Source organism: Lissotriton helveticus, chromosome 2_1 (assembly GCF_964261635.1).
Source record: "Lissotriton helveticus chromosome 2_1, aLisHel1.1, whole genome shotgun sequence".
NCBI classification, from domain to species: Eukaryota; Metazoa; Chordata; class Amphibia; order Caudata; family Salamandridae; genus Lissotriton; species Lissotriton helveticus.
This window is the reverse complement of record NC_136059.1, coordinates 265,212,934-265,238,919: the sequence shown is the minus strand read 5'-3', so window position 1 is coordinate 265,238,919 and position 25,986 is coordinate 265,212,934. Positions and strand designations below refer to the sequence as shown.

The window sequence follows — 25,986 nt, the reverse complement described above, 5'->3', positions numbered from 1 at the left end:
CCAGGAATGTTCTCTGCTTCAGGGAGTTTCCTCAATACTGAGCACAGAGACTTGAGCACGGCTCCCTTTTATACAGGGAGCTGCCCAAGATGGCCGCGCCAAGTGATCCTGCAAAATGTAGTTTGTAGATCGCCCAAGGTCGAACTGACATTGTGGAAAATTTTCTGACAGAGGAAATTATTTTTGTGTTTTCTCACAATCTGTTCATTGGGTTCTATGTATCCCAAGTGGATTTAGTAGCAATTCACTACTTTTGTCTCATGAAACAGTCAGTGAAATATGACAAAGGGAGATTTTGTATTTTGCATGTTTCATTAACATTTAACTTTCAGTACTCCATAGGAATGCATGCCTTACCTGACTCTCTCCTCTGCTGGATTCACTCTTGCTCGTCCCACCACAAACCCCCTTCTTTTCCCGGCTTCCTCACCCCTGTAATAGCCTCCTCCTGCTCACTTCCCTATGCCTACACACCCTCTGCGTCCTTACACTCATTGATCCCCCATCGACTTAGCTTCATTATTGGGTCTTCAAAGAAATTTTATTCAAGGCTGTTTTGACATTTTAACAGTATTCATTTAGTCATTCCCTTATTAATTTGGAGTAAACTGTACTATGAGGTCAAGGTCTTACAAGGAAAGACCTGACAAATTAAGAACAAGTAATGTTACAGAATAACTTTATTGTCCAGACAGGAAAATAGAACATAATAGATATCATTGCCCAGTACATCCAAGGGGCTTTCAGTGTTCCCAGCAGTTCTGGGTTCTCTTCAGTGGAACTTTTGATGTAATCTGAATGTAGCTCCCTTACCCAGTCTTTTACCATGAGCTCTTTCCACAATTGTGGCAGCCACAGCGTAATTCAGAGAGATAGATAATTTTACCCACACAAAAAATACCTTCTTAAAATGTGCTGTTTTACTCTTGCCCAGCTGGACTGTGAAACACCTAGAAAATGTTAAAGAGAAGTATTTAACAAATTGTATGTAAACAGATGAAATCTAGTTTCTTTCAAGTGGGGCAGAAATAATAAAACAAAAATAAAATGCTTAAGCAATCGCTGAAAGATTGCAGCACAACTGGGTGTTACTGGAAGTCCCGTTAAAGGTTTACAGGCGTGACAGCCTAGAGTACTGCAACTTTTGTGCTCACTCCAGAATTACAGATATGGCAACCCCCTCTCCCCACCGAAATGCATGCCTGGTCACAGGTACACTAATAATTAAACTCTACTGGTCCTGTTAAAAAACTTTTAGTACAACTCCTTACAAGCACATGTAAGCCTGTACTTAGGTGTAAAACCTATAACTGAATTTCTGAGTGAAAAGTTACCATTAGTGACTATCATTCTGTTTATAGAGATCTCCGCAATCGGGCAGAGAGCTATCTACAGAAAGTAATGACATTTTAAGAAAATGTAAAAATATATTCACAGGCATACCACTATAAAAAGGGACAATATACTTGCACGTAAACGTATCTTATTATTACATATTAACTTAATTTAGTTTTTTTGCAATTTAAAAGAAAATTAAATTATATTTTAATTTGTTTTGTACGTGCTGCATCTTGGATGCAACTTTAGTATTATTTAATATTTATTTAATGTTACATGTAAAGAAAATAAATGATTATTTACCATATTACCATTTTATTAAACAGTATTATGTATATTAAAAGTTACCTTTATTGTTTATTATAAAGACTGTATATTAACATTTAAATAAAATAAAATTTAAAATTTGGTGTTATTAAAATGTATTTTATATGTTTCCCTATGTGTTAATATTATTCATTCCCCCATGGATTTCTATGCAAGTGAGCTGCAGGATCAGAGGTTGGCCATATGTGATGCTTGACTTACTCTAAAGATTGCCTAGAGTACATTTGTGCATGTTTTGTCAGTACTATTACTGTAGGGGATTTTTTTCAATTGTTTACCCCTCATTTGAGTTCTTAAATTCTCTCCTGCCTTTCACCGCCTGCTTCTCTGTTCAGAAAGTATGTGTTTGGATTGTGCAATGGTAACAGACACATTTGCAGACATATAAAGAGGGACACACACACACATACACATGCACTGCAAACTGATCGTGCACTAAGGGATTACCCAGAAAATTAAAATGCCACCCACTTGAAACATACTGCAATCACACCAATCACACAAAACGAGCAAACCCAACCTTCCAGGTTCATTTAATCTTCCTTCTAACAATTTATCCATCCATTCACCATTCCATCTATCTATTTATTTATCTGTCGATCCATTTGTGCACCCCTTCACTTTACATCCACTAAATTATTGCCTCATTCGGCCGTACTATTTTCCATCCATCCTTTCACCCATTCATTCATCCATTCACCCAATCATTTATCAATATATTCCACTATGCACCTCTTTCATCCAACCATCCATTCACTCTTCTCGGTCTGCCCATTCTTCTGTTCTTCCATCCATTTTCTCTTTCACCTGATGATCATTTCACTATTCTTCCAACCTTTCACACATCGATCACTCCATTCGGGGACATTTTGTCTCACAGCATTCTGACTGGATGAGTTGTAGCCTTGCACTGCATATGCATTTTATTTACATTTGGAATTCCAAGGGAGTGCCAGTGTTTCCTTGCTCTCTCTCCTTTGCTTTTTCTTCTACCCCTACTCCTTTTATTCCCCCTCTCATTCTCCCCTTCTCTTCAGTGCTCTCCACCTCCTCACACAGCTCTCAGTCATTTATTTTTCTGGTCAAGCCTGCGATAGCATGTGCTAGCGCATGAGCCTTGCATGTGAGACACTGTTGTTAACAAAGAAAAAGGGCTTGGAGCCCGCCCTTTGCTTACAATTTGCTGACTTGCATGGCACTCTTCTTTACAACATTATAATTGGTCACTGCAGGCCAAGCATAATTTCCATTCCTTTCTGTGGAGCAGGGACCAAGCACTGATTGATTAAACGTAATCAGTCCGCTGCTCCTGACGTGATTATGGTACCATTTTGTTTTGCTTAGTGCTATGCAAACAGAAGGTGTGACTGCAATTTTGTTTGTGCTGCTAGGCACGCTTTTGCCAAAGTTTTATTTTCTATCATCATAGTCACAGGTTAGAATCCTGGTGGGCCCTTTCATTCTTCTGAGATCAATCAAAGGAAAACCATTGGGCGAATATCTGTTATTTCAGTGCCAAGATACCCTCCATAAATTCGAATCCTGGTAGGTCTATTCAGCCTTTCATTTTTCTAAGATCAACAAAATGAGTGCCATTGGGTTGGACAACAATACATATCTATTATTTCAGCACCAAGATGCCCTTCAAGGTGAATATATGCTTTACGAATACATGTTGCGAGAAATTTGGTTGTCAGTTGAGAGGGGTGGAAGCCCCACTCTAATATTAACCCCTTCCATTTGGGGGGTTAATTCTCCCACGGTGCGGGGAGGAGGGGGGCCGCGCGCGGCGCCGCGGTGCTCGTGGCGAGCACAGCTCGTCATGCTGCACAGCAGAGCTGTGCTCACCCACTCCCGTGGAACGCCCGCACAGGAGGGGAATTAACCCCTCGTGGGCGTGCCGCGGCAGTTATGACGAGCTCAGCTCGTCATGAGCACAGCTCCACTGTGCCTCATGACGAGCTGAGCTTGTCATAAGCGTTGAAGAGGTTAAACACAATCCTTGTCAGGGTGAACCACAAATATCACTTAATAAACCTATGCTTAACCCTTTGGTAGCTTGGCACATGAGCAGTCAGGCTTAATTTGAACGCAATGTGTCAAGTATTTATGCAGTACTCAAACAGTAAAAAAGTGAAGAAAAATCCCAAAGCACTTTAGAAATATAGAACAAAACGTAATAAGTAAAACAACACCAAAATGACAAGAATCCAATAAGTAGAACTGTAGGTATGAATTTTCAAAGTTTCAGGTGGAAATCGCACCAAAAAGAACAAAGAACCACTTGCAGTTATGTGGTCATGCTGTGCTAGGAAAAAGTACAGGCTGACCACATGGAGCGTGGGTCGGATACAAGGTCCAGGTTCATACTGCTAAAGAGTTACTCTCTCATGTCCGCGCGAAGAGTGCCATTCGCGTTGGCAGTGAGGAGGAGGTTTTGGTCCCGGAGCAGGGCATGGGTAGTTGCTGCTGTAGCGCGACGAGTCTTTGTTGCTTGAGAATCACATTGGCGGACGACGCGGGATGTCATTGTTAGAGCACAAATCAAGTCTTGCTGGAGCGTCGTGTTGGCGGTTGCCCTAATGGTTGCTTTCGGAGGGAGGAGCAGGTCCTGCTGGAGATTTGTGATGGTAGTTGTCACGTGCAGGCAATTCTCAGTGCAAAGTGGACACTTCCTACTCACCAGGAGGCCAGCACTGCTGTATCTTCACCTTTTCAATACTCTGATGCCAGCCAGGGGTCTAGAACCTGCGGGGGCATGTCTTGGTGATTAAGAGTCACTCCAGCAGAGGCACTTAGCAGGGGTCAGGCAGGCCAGTTGGTGTTAGTCTGCCGGGCAGGTGCCGGGAACCACCTGAAAGCTTATTGTGTCCTTGTAGCTGAAACAGGAGGGCAACCAACTGACACTTTGAATCACTTCTGGAAAGCTTGGGTTCAAGGCATTTTTGAAAAAATCTTCCTTTTTCAAAAAGCAGGGAAGTCCTTTTTCTGAATCTTTCTTAGGTTCAGAATTGCTCTTCTGAGAGTTTCTGAAGGTTCCACTTTTATACCTAGAGCCAGTCTTTGTGTAGGGAATTCCCAGGCCTAGCCCCAAACCTGGTTCTGGCCCTGAGTTTGGCTCCACTCCAACTTGTATAGGGTGACAAAGGCAGGGTCACGCCTGCTGGCAGGCTTCATTGTGTGTGATGCAGGCAGGTCCTTTGAAATGTATTCAGGGCCGGGCACAACGACTATCCAGCCATTCTATCAGGAAGACACTCTCCCTCCATGCCTAAGTCTTTTTTGTCTCGATGTCTGAAAGCAATGCACAACCCACAACAGGAGAGCCATTCACAGTCATGTGATTCAGGACACTGGTAGAAAGGCAGAAAAATGCCACCTTTCGTAAAGCGGGTTTTAAAAATTGTTACTTAAAATCTGGCTTTACCATTAAAGGGGACTGTTAATTATAGTTCATTTGAGTGGAAATAGCATTCCTTTATCTGGTCTCAAACTGAAATTAGTACATATTAAATATAATGAGGTAACCCAGTTTTAGTCAATGGGAAATATAGCCTTACAGCAGTGAAAAACGACTTTAGGAGTTTTTCTGTTCAATACATGTAAAACTTCAACCCACGTGTACTATTTTTTTTAAAATACAATGTAGCCTGCCCTATAAGCCTTTAGGGCCTACCTTAGAGGTGACTTATAACTATTTAGAAAAAGGAAGCTTTAGGTCTGGCTAAAGCTTTTTTTGCCAGATTGAATTGGCATCCTAAAACTGCACTAAAGCTTGAAGTGGCAGGCCTAAGTTATGTTTTAAAAGACGATACTTCAATGAGTGTGCTGGAGCCCATAAGTAGCATTTACTTTACAGGCCCCGGGTACATGCAGTACCATATACTTACAAGTAAATTACAAGTATCAATTGGGGGTAATGCAATTTTACCATGTTTGAAGGAGATAACACAAACACTTTGCCCATAGTTAGCAGTGGAAAAGTGTACAGAGTCCTAATACCAACAAAATCGAATTCAACAAAAATAATGGAGTGAAGACATAACGTCTGGGGAATACCACGCCAAGGATGTTAGGTCTAACACATGTTATGTGAAACTCAGAGGCTCAGTACAAATACATGGGGCCTACCTTTCACCACATGGAAACATCCCACACTCACCTATGCCTGTTGCTAAGCTCCTATTCGTCAGCGTCCACAAGTGTGTAATTTAACCAGTAGCTGAGACAAATCTTATGTCCAAAATGACAAAATGCTGTTGCTGCAAATATAGGGTTCTATGTACAAAGATTTTACGCTGTGTTTGCATCGCTGGAAAATCACATGAAAGTAACGCAAAGCAGCGCATAGCTCTGCTTTGTATTACTTAGAGCCAAGGGGGTGTACCATGGGTGATGCATGGGCACTTCAATGCCACGACCCAAGCTTTCTGACGCTAAGTTCTATTTACTTAAAAAAATAGACAAGGTTTAGTGCCAGAAAATAGCGCCCATTTGAAATAGGCGCTATGAAGAAGAAATGTTTTCATTTCGCCTTCCTTTTCCAACTTTGTATGTGTGCTGCACTGTACGGCACACATACAAAGTGGGAAACGAATGCTATCCTTTCAGTACAAAACCTGTGCTAGACTCAAGCACACATCCTTGCACTATGGTGCAAAGATGTGTGCGTAGTGAAAGGCAGCTAATTTCAGCACCAGCACTTGAAAGAGGGGAGGAGAGTGTCATATTTCTGTAAATATGGTACTCTCCTGCTCTTTTCTTAACACGCAACGCAGCACAGCTTTTTTGCCCACTGCATTGCGTGAGATTTTAGTAAATCTGCATCATAGTATACAAAACAGTTAGGGGTGGAATGTTTGAATTGTTCTCAGCCACTGGTTAGCACTCGAGCTGCATCACAATCCATCGTTGGCTGATGAGCCCATAACTAGGGTTAACCGGGCCTGGGTTGCTTGTGTTCCGGTTCTGGGAGGATCTGGCTTGGCAGTTCGGGCTGGACTGTATTGATTGGAGCAAAGTCAAGACTGATTTGCATATGGCTGTGTCCAAACTGAGGTGATATGGTGTGCAAAATAACGATGGATGCGGCCTGAAGTATTAACAAGTAGCTGAAATTAAATCAAGCATTCCGTCCATCACTTTTTTGTATACTTTAGTGTGTCATCCTACGTGTGACGGGTATGCCCAGACTTGAGTCCTGTGCACACTGTGTTCCTGAAACCAAGCTGTACCTGGGTGATGCACCCATAACTAGTGTAAAGCCGGTGCTGGGTTGCTTATATTCTGGATAAGGTAGGACTGTTCTGATTGGAGCAGGGTGAAGACTAATTTTTATTATTTATTTATAAAGCTTGTAAAGCGCACTGTCGCCTAGCAGGCATCCTGGTGCTGGAGCTCCATGAACATGACCGAAAGGACAGCTGTAGAACAACACTCAAACCCTAGGGAACAGCCAGGTCTTCACAGATTTTCTGAACGGGAGAAGTTCATCTAGTTGCCTAATCTCCCAAGGTAGGCTGTTCCAAAGCTTTGCCGCAGCCACCCTGAAAGATCTCCCCCCTGCCCTGACTTTTTTAAAACTAGGGACTCTCACTAGACGGGCTGACGAGGAGCGCAGCACCCTGGCGGGGAAGTATCAGGTAAATTTAGCCTGCAGCGATCTGGGTCCAAGCCCGTGAAGGGCCTTAAAAACAAGGCAGAGTGACTTAAATCGTATTCTCTGCCTGAGGGGAAGCCAGTGAAGTTCGGCCAAGGCAGCGGAGGCTGACGTTCTTCTAGGCCATCCCAGGGCCATTCTGGCCGCCGCTACCTGGACTCTTTGAAGCCTATCAAGCAGAGAACTGGGAGACTCGAGCAAAAGTGCGTTACAATAATCGAGTCTACTCAGGATAGTGGCTCTGGCCACCAGACCCCGAGCAGAGGAAGGAAGAAGTGGCATAATCTTACGAAGGGACCTAATCAGGGCAAAGCAGGAGGATACAGTTTTTGCGACCTGGGCCTCCAAAGACAACTTGTTGTCCAGCATAACCCCTAGGTTACGCACTGTTTTAACAGGAGAAACCTTAGTGGCTATTTCAGGGGGCCAGAGATTAACCGGAAAAGGGTGTGGAATCTTGCTCCCTGCATAGAGGAGCAGTTCAGTTTTGCCAGCGTTAAATTGCAGGGAATTAACCTGCAGCCAGCCAGCAACATCCCGAAAACACTCATGGAAGGTCTCAACCGATATTGAATCCTCCCCCTCAAAGGAGAGGATCAGTTGAGTGTCATCCGCATAATTAATCGTATTAATCTTATATGAATTAATCAGGGAGACCAGAGGTCTTAAATAAAGATTAAACAAAATAGGGCTGATTGCCGAGCCTTGAGGAACTTGATTTGCATATGGCTGGGTCCAAACTGGGGCGAAATGGTGTGCAAAATAATGATGGATTAGCATGTGGCCTAGAGTACTTACCAGTGGTTGAGATTAATCCAAGCATTCCATCCATCATTTTCTGTAAACTTTTTTTTGTATACTTTAGTGTGTCGCTGCATATATAGTGTCAGACCTTTTTTTCTGAATCGGATGAGATCATGTATCTTTATGTCATCTTTTTGAGCCAGTATTCATAGGTCAAATGAAAATATCATGAATGAAAATAGTTTTCTCACAAAAACTCAGCATCGTCTCCCCCAGCCAAGATCAATAGTATTTATATTGTGAAATCCACTAAAGATGTGCTACAAATCTTAAAATCAGTGCAGAACCATAAGCATAATTTTAATTCTGCCTAATATGTCGTAAATCCCATAAGTAGTTATCCATTCCAACAAATTTCAGCAGAAAGTGCACCAGCTTTTCACTGTCAGAAGTAAAATGATGGGCAGGTATTTACCAAAATCGGTGACACACAGAGAACTTTCATATACACTTGCATCTAAAAATAGTCATAAAAAACTTGTGTTGCATAAACATTGTGAATGCTTCTAAATGTAAACAGTTGTATGTAAAGTATTATTATTAACTAAAGTGGGTGGAATTGCTAGGTATTTATTTACCAGGTAGAGCGTGGCTCATGCTCCATTTTGAGGCCTCTGACTTCAACCCAGAGCCCTCATTTATGGGATTTTGGTGAAGGGCAGCAAAGCAAGGCACTTTGCTCTACTCCAAAGTGAAAGGGCAGGAATGCACTGTATTTATGCAATATGGTGCATTTGTGTCCTTTTTCCCTACACTGGTGCCATGTCAGCAGCCTTGCGCCAACGTAGGCACCCTTGCACTATGATGCAAGGGTGCCTGCGTTGCATGCAGGATTGTTTTTGTGCAGAAAGGGACACCTTCCTGCACAATTCAATTCAGAGGCATTTTCCTCTTTCGATATGTGCTGCAAAATGGAGCACACATAGAAAGAGGAAAAAACAAGAAGAAATAAACATATTTCTCCTTGTTACACTTCAGCGCAGGAGGCTTACGTATTTGGCCAGTGCTTGAAATGGAAAAATAGAAGCACGGGTACCCTGTATCAGAGTACCTGCTTATTTCTGAGAAGTGTCTGTACTCTCCTATTGAAAGCATTGCATCACCCTTTAGAAGTGCAGGTACTCTCCCTCTCACAATATAAGGTGCTGGTACTCAGTACCGGACAGTACCAGCCCATTTAAAGCACTGGATTTGGTGCTTCCCCAGGTTTACATGATTTTGTACCTCTGGGGCAGTGTTAAAATTCCATGGGTGTTGCGTGGGAAAACCCACTGAAAACGCCCATGTAACGCCTCCTGGCGCTGAGTAAGGCGACGCAGCGATTTGCGCTTCGTAGCCTTACTCAAGAATTATGAGGCCACTCAAAGCCACTCAGGGTGGCTTTGCATAGCTGCATAACTCAGATTCAGAGCCCTGTGTTACGCATGTACACTTTACATGGTACAAAGCGATGCAGGGGTCTCCTAAATAAGCCGCCAAGTCCATAACTAACTGAGAGGTTTCGCCTCCTTAGGTACCTCTGCTTGTGTAAAATACATCGAAATGTGTTTGTAACCTCTCAGTGACTTCCCCAAACTTGTGAACTAAAATAAACCTCAAATTAAACCACTGACTTTTTCTGAAACTTGCATTGGCAGATTGCAGAAGAGCAATTCTTTGAACAAGGAATGGCAGCTCTAAGGGCTCGATTCACAGTACTAACGCAAGACAAAATCCTAAACTTACTACCATTTTGGTATTCACAGAAGGCACTTACTCATTTTGGTATTCACAGACGGCACTTACTCATTTTGGTATTCACAGAAGGCACTTACTCATTTTGGTATTCACAAAAGGCACTTACTCTGTGAATACCAAAATGAATAAATGGTAGTAAGTTTAGGATGTTGTCTTAAGTTATTTCTGTGAATCGGGCCCTATATTTTTCAACATTCGATACAGTTTTTTCTTTTTAATTTTATGACAGACAGAATTAACCAGGCTCAGAGTCCCTGTGGCAACTCAATTGTATTCTGTGTCAGGACTTTCAATGTTTTGTCTTATCTTTTGCGTTTTCAGGGCTGTGCAGGAAAGTTATTTGAAAAATGGAAGAAGAACGCCACAATCTCGCTCATTACCAGTGTGATCCTTCTAGTTCTCACGGTAAAGTATTTTTGCACATTTATAATTTGAAATATTTGTATAAAAGGCCTGAGAAGAACTCGAGTGCTGGACTGAAATTACCTATAGGCAGTGAGTGATTCAGAGTGTGCAGTTTTATTGTTGTGTCGCTTACAGAAGTAAAAGCACCGAGGACCCTGGAAGACTGGAATCTCGAAAATCAGGTACCAGAGAAGTGAATTTATAAGAAAAAGTATAAGAAAGTTAGGGGGCCGAGTCCATATTGGTCTGTCATGTGTCTTAATCTACTTAGAGGAAATGTCAGAGATACTGGCATTCCATACAAGGACATGCGATCATTGTGAGAGTGGGATTGCAGTAACACATAACATGGCAATCAGTGTACAGGTAACTAGAGAACATGAAATAAGGCTGTAAGTGAGTCAGAGAACATGTCTATCTGTGCATCAAACATGTCTACTATTCTGAAATGTATCTGAATGGGGGTCTGGTATTGCCATGGCTGTAGAGATTTGCTTTTTGGATGGGAGGTAGGGAAACCTTAATCTGGTGGAAATAGGTATTTATGCGTTACTAGGTCACAAGGCATGATGTCCCTTGCGATATAAGACAGGGCGGTTTTAACTTTACTGGTTGATGTAGTCTGGTGGTTAAAGTAACATGCTAGGTCCCATGCATGCATCAGATTTTTATTTGTATGCATGACCATGATGGAATGTGCAGTATATCGAGGGAACCTATTAATATGCTTGTATTATTTATTTAGCAACAAGAAGTCACACACCTTGTCAGTCTTGGTGTGTGACTTCTTGTTGCTAAATAAATAATACAAGCATCCTGGAGTGTCCGGAGTACCTTTTTCCTGGAAGAAAGGGTTGGTTTTATATGTTTTGAAAACGCAGGTTTTCATGAATGACGGCCGCGAGGCATAGCCCTGAGCTACTGGAATTTTGTGGTGGAGATATATATATATATATGTTTCTGGTCTCACACATGCTGTAATTTAACATTGTAATGGGGTTATTTTTTTCATTCATTATGTTTTAGTACTTAACAGAGGTCACCGCCAAACCCATATTTTTTTAAAGAAAACTTGTAGTATAACAGAGAGGAAGCTTGAAGTGAAAGAAATGACATAGTTGAGGAAACCACTATTTGACCTATTGTAGGGGTCTGATTTCATTGTGAATGTATTGCATCAGCCTTAATCAACTGCATCACTAGTCTTTTAGATGTTGGGTATTTCCAGTGAAGTGACATATATATATATATATATATATATATATATTTCAAAAAACCTCTCCGAGAGGAAAGAATGAGCCGCACACGTTGCGGTGAGTTTTAATTTAAATATGCATAAAAGACTAGTTTATAAGACCGTTTTTAGCCAAGCGTTTCATGGCCTTGCAAATATGGCCACCTTTCGCGTATTACTCTGCGTGAAAGGGGTGTTCCAGCAGTGTTGCTGTGGGTGTTCCCACTCAACACTCATGGAATCTGACATATTACCAGATTTACAATGTTTTGTAAACCTAGGAATGTGTCAGATTCCTACGCTTCCCCAGAGGAGGCGTAATGGAGTTGTAACGAGGAGAAATAACTTTATTTTCTGCAGCACACAGAAAGGAAAATACCTCTCGTGATTGTTTTTGTTAATGTGGCTGTTCACTGCAATCATGAAGAATAATAATTCACTTGGGGCATCACCTCTCACAAGTCATGTCCTTTCCCCACCGTCAACAGTCATACACACAGACACACACACACATACACTCTCTCTCTCTCTCTCTCTCTCTCTCTCTCTCTCTCTCTCTCTCTTTCTCTGCAGGATTATTCTTCAAAATTGTAGGTAAATCAGATATAACCTATATAACACATCTGTTTGTCTCTGATATAATCACACATGTACTGTTGACAATCTGAATTTTTCGTTCTGCTTTGTCAATATTATGTCAGCGATAAACAGGTGATAAAATGGACATCCATAAACTTTGAGAGTTTTAGCAAAAACGGAAAATGGATAAACTGTACTTCACAAGCAAGTCTTTTCACATAAAAACGTTTTTTAATATAACATATCTCAATATTCTTGACCGTAAAAAATTTCATTATACCAAGAAATGTACTTATTTTTCTAAGTACATATTTTATAAGTTAGCCAAACAGCAGATACTATTGGCCCCTATCATGCTGTAATGAATCACTGCCCAGGAGCAGGCCATCAGTCTTGTCTTAAATTGTCACATCTTCATGCTTGTGTATCTGGATATATTTCCTGATTGGGGGCTGAAGGACATTATATATAGAGAAAATACATAACTATGGACTATGATTCAATATCGCCTTTGAGGAGTTCGGCTACATCATTAACCAGGAACCAGATGGCAGTATAGTACCATATTATACATAGTAGCTGTTATGTATTTTTTTTATTTTACATGCTGTTCTGTTCTAAGTGTGCCAACAATCGGCATTGAGTGGAAGTAGAATGATTAGGCTTTGTTTACCCTTCTTGAATAAATTGCTAATAAAATAATGGGCAATCCAAAGGATCAGTGGATTTAGGCGATTCAATGGCTGCAGCAAAGTCTGCATAAATATAATATTTACTGCATTTGCCACATAATTTTGACAAAGAATGTGCTGCATAATTTGCATTTTTTGCTACATAATTTAGATAACCATGCCACACGATTTGGTCCTCTATGCCACATAATCCAGGTAGCCCTGACAATTTTAAGGCTCTACAGAGAGGTAGGGAGGGCTGTCATTTTGATGATGAAATCTGTACTTTACCGGCAACTGTGAAATATGTCCTATATTTGACAGTTACCTGGGAAATATGGGGTTAGATAGAAATGAATGTGAAATACATGAATATGAACACACACACACACACATATATATATTCCATAGGAAATCCGCAACATTCTATTTGGAATAACTTTGGCGCCGGTTGACGAATCTTCGCAAAATTTTCAAAACTAACGGTCAGCTCCGGTCCCTTCCCTGAAAGTTTGGGGGTGATTCGTCAAGCGGGGGCTGAGAAAAAGGGGGGTCCCAAAACACGTTTTCTCTATGCAATTTCCCATAGGACCTTTAGCCACAGCTACAGCCCGAACTGCTGAACGGAATCACACCAAATTTTACACAGAGGTAGTCTTGTGCTTTTTCCTTAAATGGTGTCAATCTGTTCAGTAGTTCCTGTGAAAATTAGTTAAAAGCATTTATATATCTATGGGCGCGGGGGATCTGCGTACTATGAGCGCACCATGAGAGTATTGTAAGCTCACCCTTCCGATCACGTGCTGAATGCTAATTGGCTGTCAAGTGGTTGTCAACATTTGAAACCAGGAACTGTTGGCAGCCATTTTGTGCCTCGGTAGAAGCGAGGCTGAAGAAGTCAGTGGAATATGTGTGCATAACGTAGAAAGGGGGCAGGGTAGAAATACTTTTACCATTTAGACCTGCTTAGGGGCTCCCAGAAGGACCCCCAGGGCCCAAAATTAAAAATAATTTTTTTTTAAAAGACTCGGCAGGTGCATGTAGGGTGCGCGGACTCTGCAGTAAAAAAATAAAAGCGCTGACTCTGCCGTAAAAAAAATAAATAAAATAAAACTGAGCTTTTTTTATAAATACTGGGGGAAAAATTATTACATTTTCCCCAGACCCGGGGGTCATCACCCCCTGGGGCTAAAAAAAAAATGGTGGGGTGAGGGGTCCAAGGTCCCAAAAGCCGCGGAGACCACCACTGCCTGGGGCTTTATGTATTGTGGGAGTAGGACTGCGTGGCCCCCCTCCTGGAGCACTCGAGGGCCCGTCACCCCCCGGGGCTACAAAAAATAATGGTTGGGGGAGGCTGCAAGGTCTCCAAATCCCCGGGGACTACCCCTCCCCGGGGCTTTATGTATTATGGGAGGGCAGGCTCCTGCAGTGTCCCGGGGTGCCCATCCCGGCCTCCCATAGCAAGGAAATCTGTTCTCTCTTTCAAAATCTAAACCAGATTGCTTTTCCACATGGGTAGCTGCATGTTAGTAGCTCCTCATGTGGAAAAGCAATGCCGGGTCCCAAACGCGTAGAAGTTATGCACGAAAGGCGCTGGAGTCGTGCACTCCACAGATTATGAGTCGTGCATTCAGCGCATGCACACCAGGGGGCCGCACTGAGTGCCACGCTGGGTGCGCGACTTCTAATTTTACCGTAAAAAAATAGCCCCTATCAGTAATTTCTAATATCCCCGGGGACCCCATCCCCCGGGTCTTATAAAAAATGTTGGGGACCGTGGGGGGAGCCACAATGCCCCCACGGTCCCGCCGGCTCCCTGCTTTTCCACATGGGGAGATGCTAACTTGCAAGCTAAAAAACAATCTGGTTTGGATTTTGAAAGTGAGAACAGATTTCACTGCTCTGTCTTTCAAAATCCAAACTAAGTTTGCTATGGGAGGGCGGGAGCCGCGAGACTCCCGCCCTCTCATAGCAAACAGCAGTGTCCCGGGGTTATGCACCCCGGGACACTGCAGGAGCCGGCCCTGGGGCGTGGCGTCCACAGGGCCCTCGAGTGCTCCAGGTGGAGGGCCACGCAGCCTGCCTCCCACAATACACAAATCCCCAGGGTGGTGGTTCCCAGGGTTTGAGGGGGGTCGTTGAGGCCCCCGCACTTCTAATTCTGCCGGGGGGCCTCGTACGCGAAAGTGGTGCAAGGGGGTTGTAAATCTGGTACACAGTGTTCTGTTTTACTTTGCTTTCCTTTCTGTCATGTAGAGGATCCTGGGTAAATATAACGGTTTCTGTACAGCCAGTACCTTTCAACCCTAGCCCCAAATGACTTACTGCCTGTTACCATAGTAACAGTTAATGGAACCCTTAAGTGAGCACAGACGTAAAAAGTTCACCACACTATGTTGCTAATCGAAACAGTTACAGTGCTGGAGTTTTAAAAGTTTTCCATAGGAACCGTTAGTCGTAGCTATCGACTCTGGTAAAGAGTTAGCCTCAATATTATACTTCAAGTTATAAATATCATTTCTATTTTTAAATGTTTTCTAACTGTATTATTATCACACTAAATAATAGTGAAATGTCAGAAAAAGAAGACGTATGTACTTTTTAAAATTAACTTTTATTAAAACAACAATACATTACTGGAGACGTAGCTTAAAGATAACAATGTAATAAATAACTAGAAACATAACTTTAAAAAAACAATTAAACAAAATGTGATATGGACTCCAATAGAAGTAGGGTAGGTAATCTGCAAAACAAAAATGAAAATAAGTGTACAAAATTAGATCGATGTGACTAAATAAGGTCAAACATGACAAGTTAAGGTAATACTTGGCGATATTTTTTAATTTGCACGTCTGCAGTGTCCCTGATACATTCCAACTTTCTTATAGGCCCGTGTTCAAGAGGTGTCTGTACGGAAGGGCCTACTGCGTCAGACTTACAGTATGGACCAGCAGGTCTTTAAAATGATTCAGAGATGAGACAGGATTAGGTGAGAGATCAAGTCATTATGCAGGACAGTATTCTTTGGGGCTTATTTACAAGCCCGTTGCGCCACTTTTGCGTTACTTGTCCCATGTTAAATGTGACGCAAAAGTGGGGCAAGGGGTTTGTAAATAAGCTCTTTTATTTCTAATGCATTTAATCGGAGGCATTGTATATCTAGGCCGCCTTGCTTAACTTGTGTAAACACTGTGACCAACAGAGTTCACAACTTGAACTCAGCTTTGGTTGTACACGGCAGAGTGGACAGCAGCGTCCATAACTTTAAAAGAGAAAGAGAAACGATGTGAGAGAGAGTGAGAGAGAGAAAGAGAGATAAAACAACATTAAAACTGTGAGAAAGTTATAGATGGAGCAGGTAATACTGGAGAAAATACTCGTAGCTCACCTTTTGCCTCCGTTTTGTGTCCAAGCACGTGCTGGTTCATAGTGCACCCTCCTGTTTAGTGATCTGAAAGATAGTATATAGAGTTAGTAATAGCATAGTACATACAATTGCACACTTATATTTTTGCTTTATTTATTTGTACACGCAGGAGAATTTATTTCATCAACTTCCACTGTAAGGAGGTGTCTGTGCGCTGTTTTTCTTCCAAAGTAGTATATCCCATGCACTCCTACTGCATAGCGGTGAGTTCTCAATATTGCGTACCTAGACTGTTGCACCCCATTGATTCGCAGAGTCCGGATGTGAGTGCTTTTTCTTGCAAACTCAGAGGCAGATGTACAAGCTCCTTGCGCCACTTTTCCCATGTTAAAAGTGACACAAAAGTAGCGCAAGGGGCTTGTAAATCTGCCCCTCAGACTGTTGTAACCTATCTATTCTCACAGCTCGGAGGTATTTGTACATTCGTACGCAGTGAAGCTGCTGCACACTACCCACTCTGTCCATCCACAGATGACTTGTCGTTGTTTCGGAAACAAGCTTCTTTGCTCACCTTGTGTCATTGGCGTGATTCAAAGAGGGTGCACCACATGTCGAAGCAGCCTTCTCAGGCGTTGTTACGATGGCCACGCATCATCGCAGAATGCACGAACGTAGAGCTTTGGAGGTGTTTGGGAGGTGGATGATGCCAATTTGTGAAACACAACCTGTAAGATAAAACGGAAGTTAAGATTGTGCATCATTTCTTTATCAAAGGAGAAGGGAAGTGAGAGAGTGACTGCAAAGAATATTCACAGCTTATTTTTCTGTCTCCGGTGTGTTTTTCACCACGTGCCGGGACATAATGCACCCAGAAGCTCTACATCTAAAAGATCTGAAAAGAAAGATGTTATGATTGGTATTTGTTACTATCCTAATGTGGAGTAGAATTACATCGCCCTTTCACACACCTTCCCTCCCGCATTTAAAAACAACTATTTGTACAGTTCCAACTTGTTTAATATGGTTCGATTTTTTAAAAATTGCTATAGTAGTAATGTTTTGTATAGTAGTAATGTGAAAGCAAGTGGTACGAAGTGAACCATGTGGTTTCGATCCTGACGAGTGTCGGACATTTGACCGATTATAAAAACGTTCCTGCTATTGGAAAAAAATATATAAATGCAATAAGATATGGGGGCAGATTTACAAGCCCCCTGCGCCACGACTACGTCACTTTTTGTGACGTACTGGTGGCGCAGGGGGCTTCTCCATATTTAGGAGAGGAAAAGCCACCCTGCGTGACTTTTCCTCTCCTTGTAAATATGGCCCCTTCACACGCAGCAGTGCGTGGAAGGGGCGTTCCATGGGTGTTGCTGTGGGTGTTCTCACGCAACACCGATGGAACAAGCACATCTCCAGATTTACGAGAAATCGTAAATCTGGAGATACCTCTGAATGCTATGCCACCCTAGAGGTGTCATAGCGAGACCCAACGAGGAGAAATTTTTCATTTCTCCTCGTTTTTTTCACTTTCAATGTGTGCTGCATTCTACAGCACACATTGAAAGAGGAAAAAGCCTCTTGTGATTGTTTTAGTGCAGGAAGGTGTCCCTTCCTGCACAAAAACAATCTCCCCACGACGCAGGCATCCTAGGGTGGCTGCGCCGGCGCATGGCTGCAGTTTGTGTGCCAGGGCAGAGGAAAGCACAGAGATGCGACATATTCTTGTAAATATGTTGCATCTCTGTGCTTTCCAAACTAACGCAGCACGGCACAGTAAAATGACTTGCTGCACCGTGCTGTGTTACTTTGTTGTAAATCTGCCCCTCGGTATATAGGACTGCGTACGCCTAAATCGCTGCGTCGGCTTTTTGTATCCAGTCTGCTGCACCCCATCGACTCCCTCTGCTGCGCACCCAGGCCTCATTGCTCACCTTTTCGTGTACAGGACACCTTCTACATCATGCAGTCCCGCTCTGCCACGAAGAAGTCTGACATATGGTGCAGAGTCTTGATATCGGTATAGCTAACGACATACTCGTGCTCCCATCATCATCTCAGGTTCCTCACCCGCTCAGTCCTTCCGGTACCACTAACTCAGTGACCAAAGAGGCCAAGGACGTAGTGGTGGATGCTTGTACCCGGTGGTTCGGACTTACATGAGGCGTCCGAACCACTAGGACAGGCCATCACAGCGCTCGCGATGGGAGCAACTCTAAAATGGCGTAGAGCACATGCACCCCGTCTTTTTCATTGGTACGGTCACGTGTGTAGTGACGCAAGTGCTGGATGGGTGTGGTGTGGGTGTATACCAGCCATGAGGGAGTGTATGTGTGTGCCTTTCTGACAACTAGACCTGGAACTAAGACATCAGTACAATGGAACTCTGGACCATGTAGCGTTGTTGCGGTTTCCTGGAAGCGTATGCAGAGTGGGCCGGCCTGACGTATGCCAGTGCTGCGCGAGGCTGTGAACGATGACTCCGTAGCTATGGGCGTGGTTCCATCGTGAGCTATATGAGAAATCAAGTGATTCGGGTGTCCGTTTTGTAGTGCTGACGTCACCTGGGTATTAAACGCAAATGTGTCATTATACCTGTAAAGTTGCACAACATGGCAAACATGGAAGGTATGGGGTATCAATGACTCTATATTCATTCATAGTTGCACACATAAAAGATGGTGGACATGATGCATTTCTGTGATTATGAAAGTTTGTTGTACATTCAGTGGAGTGTTGTAGCTGTAGTAATACAGGGCTGTGAAAGGTTTAAGTTGCAGTTTTTGGCACATGAAGGGCAGCTAATATATATACGTATGTGGTTATTCAGGAACACTTTAGAACTTGGTGCTGGAAATCAGTGTTCGAGGCTCGGAGTTGCGTCCACATCCTGTTATTGTAGAGTAATGACGTAATGTACGCGTGCCTGAAAATGTATTGTAAATACGGTGCTCATGTAAATTGCTGATATAGTTTTGGGTTGATTTTGCGCTACATAAATATGCTAAAAAAAAACATTTTAAAGGAGGAATAGCCCACACTTACTGTCACAGGTAAGATGGTTGCATACGCTATTTATAGCACAATATAATGTGGTAGGAGCAGCATTTTACAAAGATAATAAATACACAGACACAGATAGATAGTTGAAGTGGGTACGGGCACGTGTGCTCGACTCCATTTTATTACGTTTTTGTTGGTAACAAGTAGAATAATAATCATGATATCATACACAGATATTTAATCATAAACAGTTTATGACTTCTGCTCTACAACGGTAGGAGCATTGTATGTGAAATAATACACAGAAGATTCTATCATAAAGAGTTCATGAGTTTTGGTGCACTAAGGTAAGGAAGGTTTGTGTGGAGCCTGCGATGATGCGTGGTTCAGGCAGACCGCATTAGTAAAAATGTGTTTGACTATTGAATTTTGCCTTAACAAGGGCACGTGGCGATTATTTACGGTGTACTGAGTTAGTGGTACGTCTGGTGTTTATCGTGTGCTCACCCTGCGATGATGCGTGATCTGAGCGGGCTGCACTGAAATCATTCACTGTTGCATACTGGACTATATGTACTATGAGGGGGGGAAAAACTAGCATCAATGGTTATCAATGCTGTGCAAACTAGGTGTACTGATTGCTCCCCATAACGAATTAAACAATTCCACTTCACGCAGTGCATTCTAACTTTCACAAATTGGGGACGTATGTCTGGTGGCAGTGTTGAAGGTGATACCCCAGAGGTACTTTTTATTGCCGGTGGTGGAGGTACATTTTGGCGCAATCTTCTACATTCTCTGTGACCATAGTTCACACGATGCAGCGTTTGAAGGTGCTTGCGCATACTAGCAGTGCAACAGCACAATTTTTTTCTCTGCTCTAAATAAATCGAGGCTGAATTTAATGCTGTCTGTAGTGTAGATCAAAAGGTGAATTCAAGTTGTGAACCCTACTGTGCACAGTGTACATCGAAGCTAGTAGTCAGTACAGTTATAGAACAATGCTTTTTTCACTTATTTTAACAAAATCTGAATACATACAGTATAATTGTCTCTGCATTAAATAAATCAAGGTTGAATTCTCTACTGTCTGTAGTGTAGATGCAAAGGTGAATTCAAGTTGTAAACCCTGCTGTCCGCAGTGTAGATCTTAGGTTGGAGTGCATGATCTGCAATCATGATTGAAGTGGAAGATAGAACATGTATGCAGCGTGTATTTTATTATTCAACTAAATCTATAAGTGATATAAAAAATGTTTTTGAAGGAAGCATACTAAAGGGATATTGTGTAGGGTTTGATAGGCATTATACTTAGTTTGGTTTCCACTCAGTTAGTGGTACCCTAAACAACAAGGTTCTGTGGAGCCTGCGATGATGTGTGGTCTGGGCAGGCCATACTGATAGTAATGTTTTTTGTCTTGTGAATTCTGGCTTACTAAGGCCATGTGGCGATTTTTGTGTAGGTTTGAGGGACGTTACTTTGTTTGGTACGTATTTTATAAATAATGAATGAAGAATCAGTTAAATTCTGCCTGAATACGGCCATGTGGCGATGAATTATGGTGCACTGAGTTAGTAGTACCTTTGGGACTGAGCGTGTACATAACCTGCGATGATGCGTGGTCCGGATAGGCCGCAGTGGGGGGTAATATTTTTTTACTACTGAACTTAATAAAGCCTGGGGCGATTATTTATGGTGTACTGAGTTAGTGGTACGTCTGGTGTTTAGCGTGTGCTCACCCTGCGATGATGCGTGGTCTGAACGGGCTGCACTCAAAGCATTGAATGTTGCATACTGGATTGCATGTAGTTTGAGGGGGGAAAAAAACTACCATCGCTGGTTATCAATTGTTCTGCAAACTAGGTCTACTGATTGCTTCCCATAACAAATTAAACAATTGCACTTCACGCAGTGCATTCTAACTTTCTCAAAATGGGGACGTATGTCTGGTGGCGATGTTGCAGATTGGGAGCATTTGGTTTTCTTAACCGATTATAGTCAAGTTGTAAACCCTGCTGTTCACAATGTAGATGTTAGGGTGGACTGCATCATCTGCAATCATGGTGAAAGTGGAAGATAGAACATATATAGAATACATTATTAAATTATGTATATTTCCGGGACATTTAAAAGGGATAGTATGTCTCACCGTGACATAAAACTCTTCACTCTTCTTTGCGATAATTCATGTGAATTTTAACAAAATGAGAACACATAGAGTACAATTGTTTCTGCATTAAATAAATCAAGGTGGAATTCCCTACTGTCTGTAGTATACATGCAAAGTTGACTTCAAGTTGTGAACCCTGCTGAGTGTAAATTGAAGGCAGTAGTTGACACAAACATCGAGGAATGCTTTTTTGTCACAGTTAACAAAATCTGAGGACACCGTACAATTGTCTCTGCCTTACATAAATAGAGACTGAATTCAATGTTGTCTGTAGTGCTTCAGCGCTTGAGGTGTCAAGTGGTAAACTCTGTTGATCGCAGTGTACATTTGAAAACAGTACTCAGTACACTCATTGAGGAATGTTTTTTGTGGCATCCTTTAACAAAATTGTCTCTGCCTTACATAAATCAAGGATAACTTGAATGCTGTCCGTAGTGTAGATGAAAAGCTGAATTCAAGTTGTGAACCCTGCTGTTCGCAATGTACATCTTAGGTTGAACTGCATTATCTGTAATGTACTCCATACATTGACTGTTGCATACAGGACTCATGAACTGGTATCAAGTGGTGAACTCTGTTGATCATAGTCTATATTTGAAGGCAGTACTCAGTACAGTCATTGAGGAATGTTTTTTGTTGCATCATTTAACAAAATTGTCTTTGCCTTATATAAATCAAGGCTAACTTGAATGCTGTCCGTAGTGTAGATGGAAAGCTGAATTCAAGTTGTGAACCCTGTTGAATGCAGTGTGGATTGAAGGCAGTAGTTGACAGACATCGAGGAATGCTTTTTGTCACTTATTTAAACAAATTGTGAAGACATATAGAACAGTTGTCTCTGTATTAAATAAATGAAGACTAAATTTCCTACTGTTCATAGTTTAACAAAAGATGAGGTCAAGACTGGATTCAGTGTTGTCTGTAGTGCTTCTGCACCACTGATATCAAGTTGTAAACTCTACTGACCGCACTGTAGATCAAAGGCAGAAGTCTTTTAGTCTCCTCATTTCTCTCTTGCGAAGTTTCCCGGATGTTTTGTCTGAAGATGTCTCTTCATATTTGCTGTTCCATAAGACTATTTTTTTGTAGGGTCACCCCTGCACAGCATCACCTTGCAGATTTTGCAAGTGACTTTGGTAGCATTAACCTTCTTCTGCATCGGAGGAAAAGTAAAAAACTTCCAGACAATTGATGTATACTTCTCTGGAGGGGGAAGTTGAGGCACACATTCTTAATTTCCAGAGTGTTCTGAATCAGAAGATGCTTCATTAGTAGCCATTTCTCCAAGTTTGCCCTCACAATGTATATCGAAGGCAGTTGTCAGCACAGATATCGACGAATGATTTTTGTGACTTATGTAAAAAAGATCTGTTAATACAGTAGAATTGTCTCTGTATTACATAAATCAAGGCTGATTTCCCTACTGTCCATACTGTAGGTGGAAAGCTGAATTCAAGTTGTGAACCCTGCTGTCCGCAGTGTAGAATGAAGGCAGTTGTTGACACAGACATGGACAAATGCTTTTTGTCACTTATTTAAACAAAATCTGAAGACATATTGTAGAATTGTCTCTGCATTAAATAAATGAAGGCTGAATTTCCTACTGTTCATACTTTAACAAAATCTTAGGACATAGTACAATTGTCTCTGCTTTAAATAAATTGAGACTGAATTCAATGTTTTCTGTAGTACTGAAGCGCAAATGGTATCAAGTTGTCAATTCTACTGACCGCAGTGTAGATTGAAGGAAGTACTCAGCACAGATACCGACGAGAAATTTAGATCCAAAGTTGAATTCAAGTTGTAAACCCTGCTGTTCGCAGTGTAGATCGAAGACAGTAGTCGATACAGACATAAGTTTGCGGGGCTGTGGTGCTGAGTTCTCAATGGGCCTGTATTGAGGAGGCACGTGGTCATGGCGGCAGCCACGTGGCAGGGTGCGGACCTTCGCTTCGGCGCAGTCTCTTCTCTTTGCAGAAGTGTACCACGCCCAAGGCCTAGCCTAATTATTTATAGTCTTACATTGACGTTGTTTACGTTTGACTAGCCCACTCTGCTTCTGTTTCAAAGGGGGAGTGAGCACAGCTACATGACCGAAATATTCCCCAGTGTCTGAGATAATATGGTTGCGTTTTCTATTCAGTACACTACACGTATCAATGGTATATCTGCACACGGAAAAGTTTTTGGTTTCTATAGTGAATTGTGTAAAGTATTTCACCGGTAGTCTTAGCGTTGTGTACATTATTGTTGATGTTCGAGTTCTTTCCCTTATGCCTACTTGGTTGCCAAATCTTTGTACATTGTACTAGTGTGCTGTTGAGGGGATATATTATTTTGGAAAGGTCCATTTCCTGTTTTGCGCTGCCTCTGAGGTAGTAGTGTGGAGGGGTCCGGGGGGGTGGTTGTGGTGGTGGTGGCGCTGGGTATTGTGATTTTTTTTAGGTGTCGGAAGTGTATAATTAGAACCTCCATCACATATTGTTCTTTAAATATGGGTGTGAGTTGGATGTAATTCACGCAGTACATAGTCGACGTTCTTACATTAGTTAAATATAGATGTTAATTTGTTAGTGGTAAGTGAAACTATTGCCTGATTTTTTAGGTAGCATTGCAGATTTGGTTTCTTGTTGAAAATATGGGGAAGTGGTCAACATTATAAATAAGAATTGTCATTTAAAAAAACCTTTGAAATGTCATCAGTTATGTCATTTGAGATGTCATCAGTGATGTCATCAGTGATGTCACTGACCATGTCATGAATTATGTAATATGTGACATCATCACCAGTGGATTGCGGGCACGAGAGTTACAGTTAGTACAACTAACTATAACGGAGGAATTTCAATGGTTTTGAATGAGTGAAATGTCCAGCTAACTATAACACCCCTGAAACCTATGGTTTTTTCAATGAATTTCTAAGGCTTTTTAAATGATAATTCCTAACTATAACCTGCCTGAAACCTATGGTTTTTTCATTGATATATATATATATACATTTATACACACATATATATATATATTTACATATCTTCAATGAAAAAACAACAACGCTATAGTGAGGTGTTTAAATGAAACAAGAACTAATGTTAAATAACCCAAAACCCACTATAATATGCAAATTATAACAAATGTAAACAATATTCTTTAAATCTAATGGGTGATGTCATCTATTATGTCATTTAACATGTCATAAGCCATGTGATATGTGAGATCATAATATGTGCGTGGTGTGGCGGAAGTCATAGTTAATTGACTAAACTATCCTGGTGTATTTCAGTGGTTATTGAGATTTTAATATTAGCTCTTGTCTCATTTCAACACCTAACATCCCTTTAACCTTTCGTTATTTAAATGAATTATGTTTTTTTTTATCATATTGTAAATTGTCCCTGCACCCATCCATCTTCAAGCACAACCCCTTCTGAACAAGGCCTTAGGCTTTGCACAGCAAAGATTGACCACAAAGCCCATCCTCACAGCCCAGCCTTATTTTCGGCCCTCCACTGGCACCCAGCTCCCACTGGGGACCACCTTTGGCCATGCACAGTAGGGGTTTTATTGCTCCCAACTCTCAGCAGTTGGCCAACGCCTGCTGTACACAGCCTTTGGTTGTGCACAGCGGGTTTTAGCCACTTGGCCTCAGGTTTCCCTCTGCATGCGCCCAATCACCGCTGTGCACAAAGTGAGAGCAAGGATTGCCTGCAGGGCCTTGCCTCACGACCAGGCCCTGCGGTACACCGTGCAAGGAAGGCCAAGCTCCACTGCGCACAAAGATAATCTACTAAAATGTGTTATGTTCCATGTAGGAAACCTATGATAGAGTTAGCTAAGGCTCCACCCGACACAAATCTATTTAAGTAATCTTCAACAAAAATGCTCTTCTCTAGAACTGTAGCTATGGCTTCCTGAACTTTAAAATAGCTCTTTAAGTATTTATGTCTCCTAACCTTTGCTAGTGCTTGTAACAGAGAAGCATAGCAGTATGTGTGGAACTATTCAGCAGCTGTTTTATTCACATCTGTTGTAGGAAAGTACCCCTTTGTGACATGGTCACCCCCACTTTTTGCCCTAGTACTGATGCTTTTTGACCAAAAGTGCACTGTATCCCTGCTAACCAGGCCCCCAGTGCCAGTGCTCTTTCCCATAAAACAAGGTAAATGTCTAATTGTAACCCAGTTGGCAAGGACTTTTTCATTCCTGGAAGCCCCTAGTAATTGGTACCCCTGGTACCTAGAACATGGATACTAAAGTGGGTCTCCCAGGGCTGCAGCATGTACTATGCCACCCTAAGGAACCTACACACAAATTGCATGCAGGCTGCAATTGCACGCTGCGTGAAATGTTGCAAAACAATCTGAAAACACGATATGACACACGCACTGTTTGCCATGCCCCTGTGCACTGCATATAATATGTAAGTCACCCCTACAGCGGACCTAAGGGAGGGTGCATTATATTATATGGTAGGACATATCTGTATGAGCAGATTTTCACCTGTGATGTCTGATTCCATTGCTACAACATTGCAAGTGATCAGGAAGCCACCTAAAGCATGTACTGGGCACTGTTCATTATGAATTACCCAGCTACATAATGGCTTCACTGAAAATAATGTTGTTTGGTATCAAACACCTCGTCTTAATAAATCTGTACTGATGCTGGTACTAGATTTATTATGAGATGGA

General features: G+C 42.0%; 1 protein-coding gene across 1 annotated transcript in view; it reads left to right on the top strand.

The window, feature by feature from the left end:
- Positions 1-25,986, top strand: part of LOC144817899 (tetraspanin-36-like) — a 90,128-nt gene that overhangs the window by 39,112 nt on the left and 25,030 nt on the right. The window contains exon 6 of the mRNA XM_078674797.1: positions 10,187-10,270. Coding sequence (XP_078530923.1) covers positions 10,187-10,270 — 84 coding nt within the window. The remainder of the gene's footprint in view (positions 1-10,186; positions 10,271-25,986) is intronic.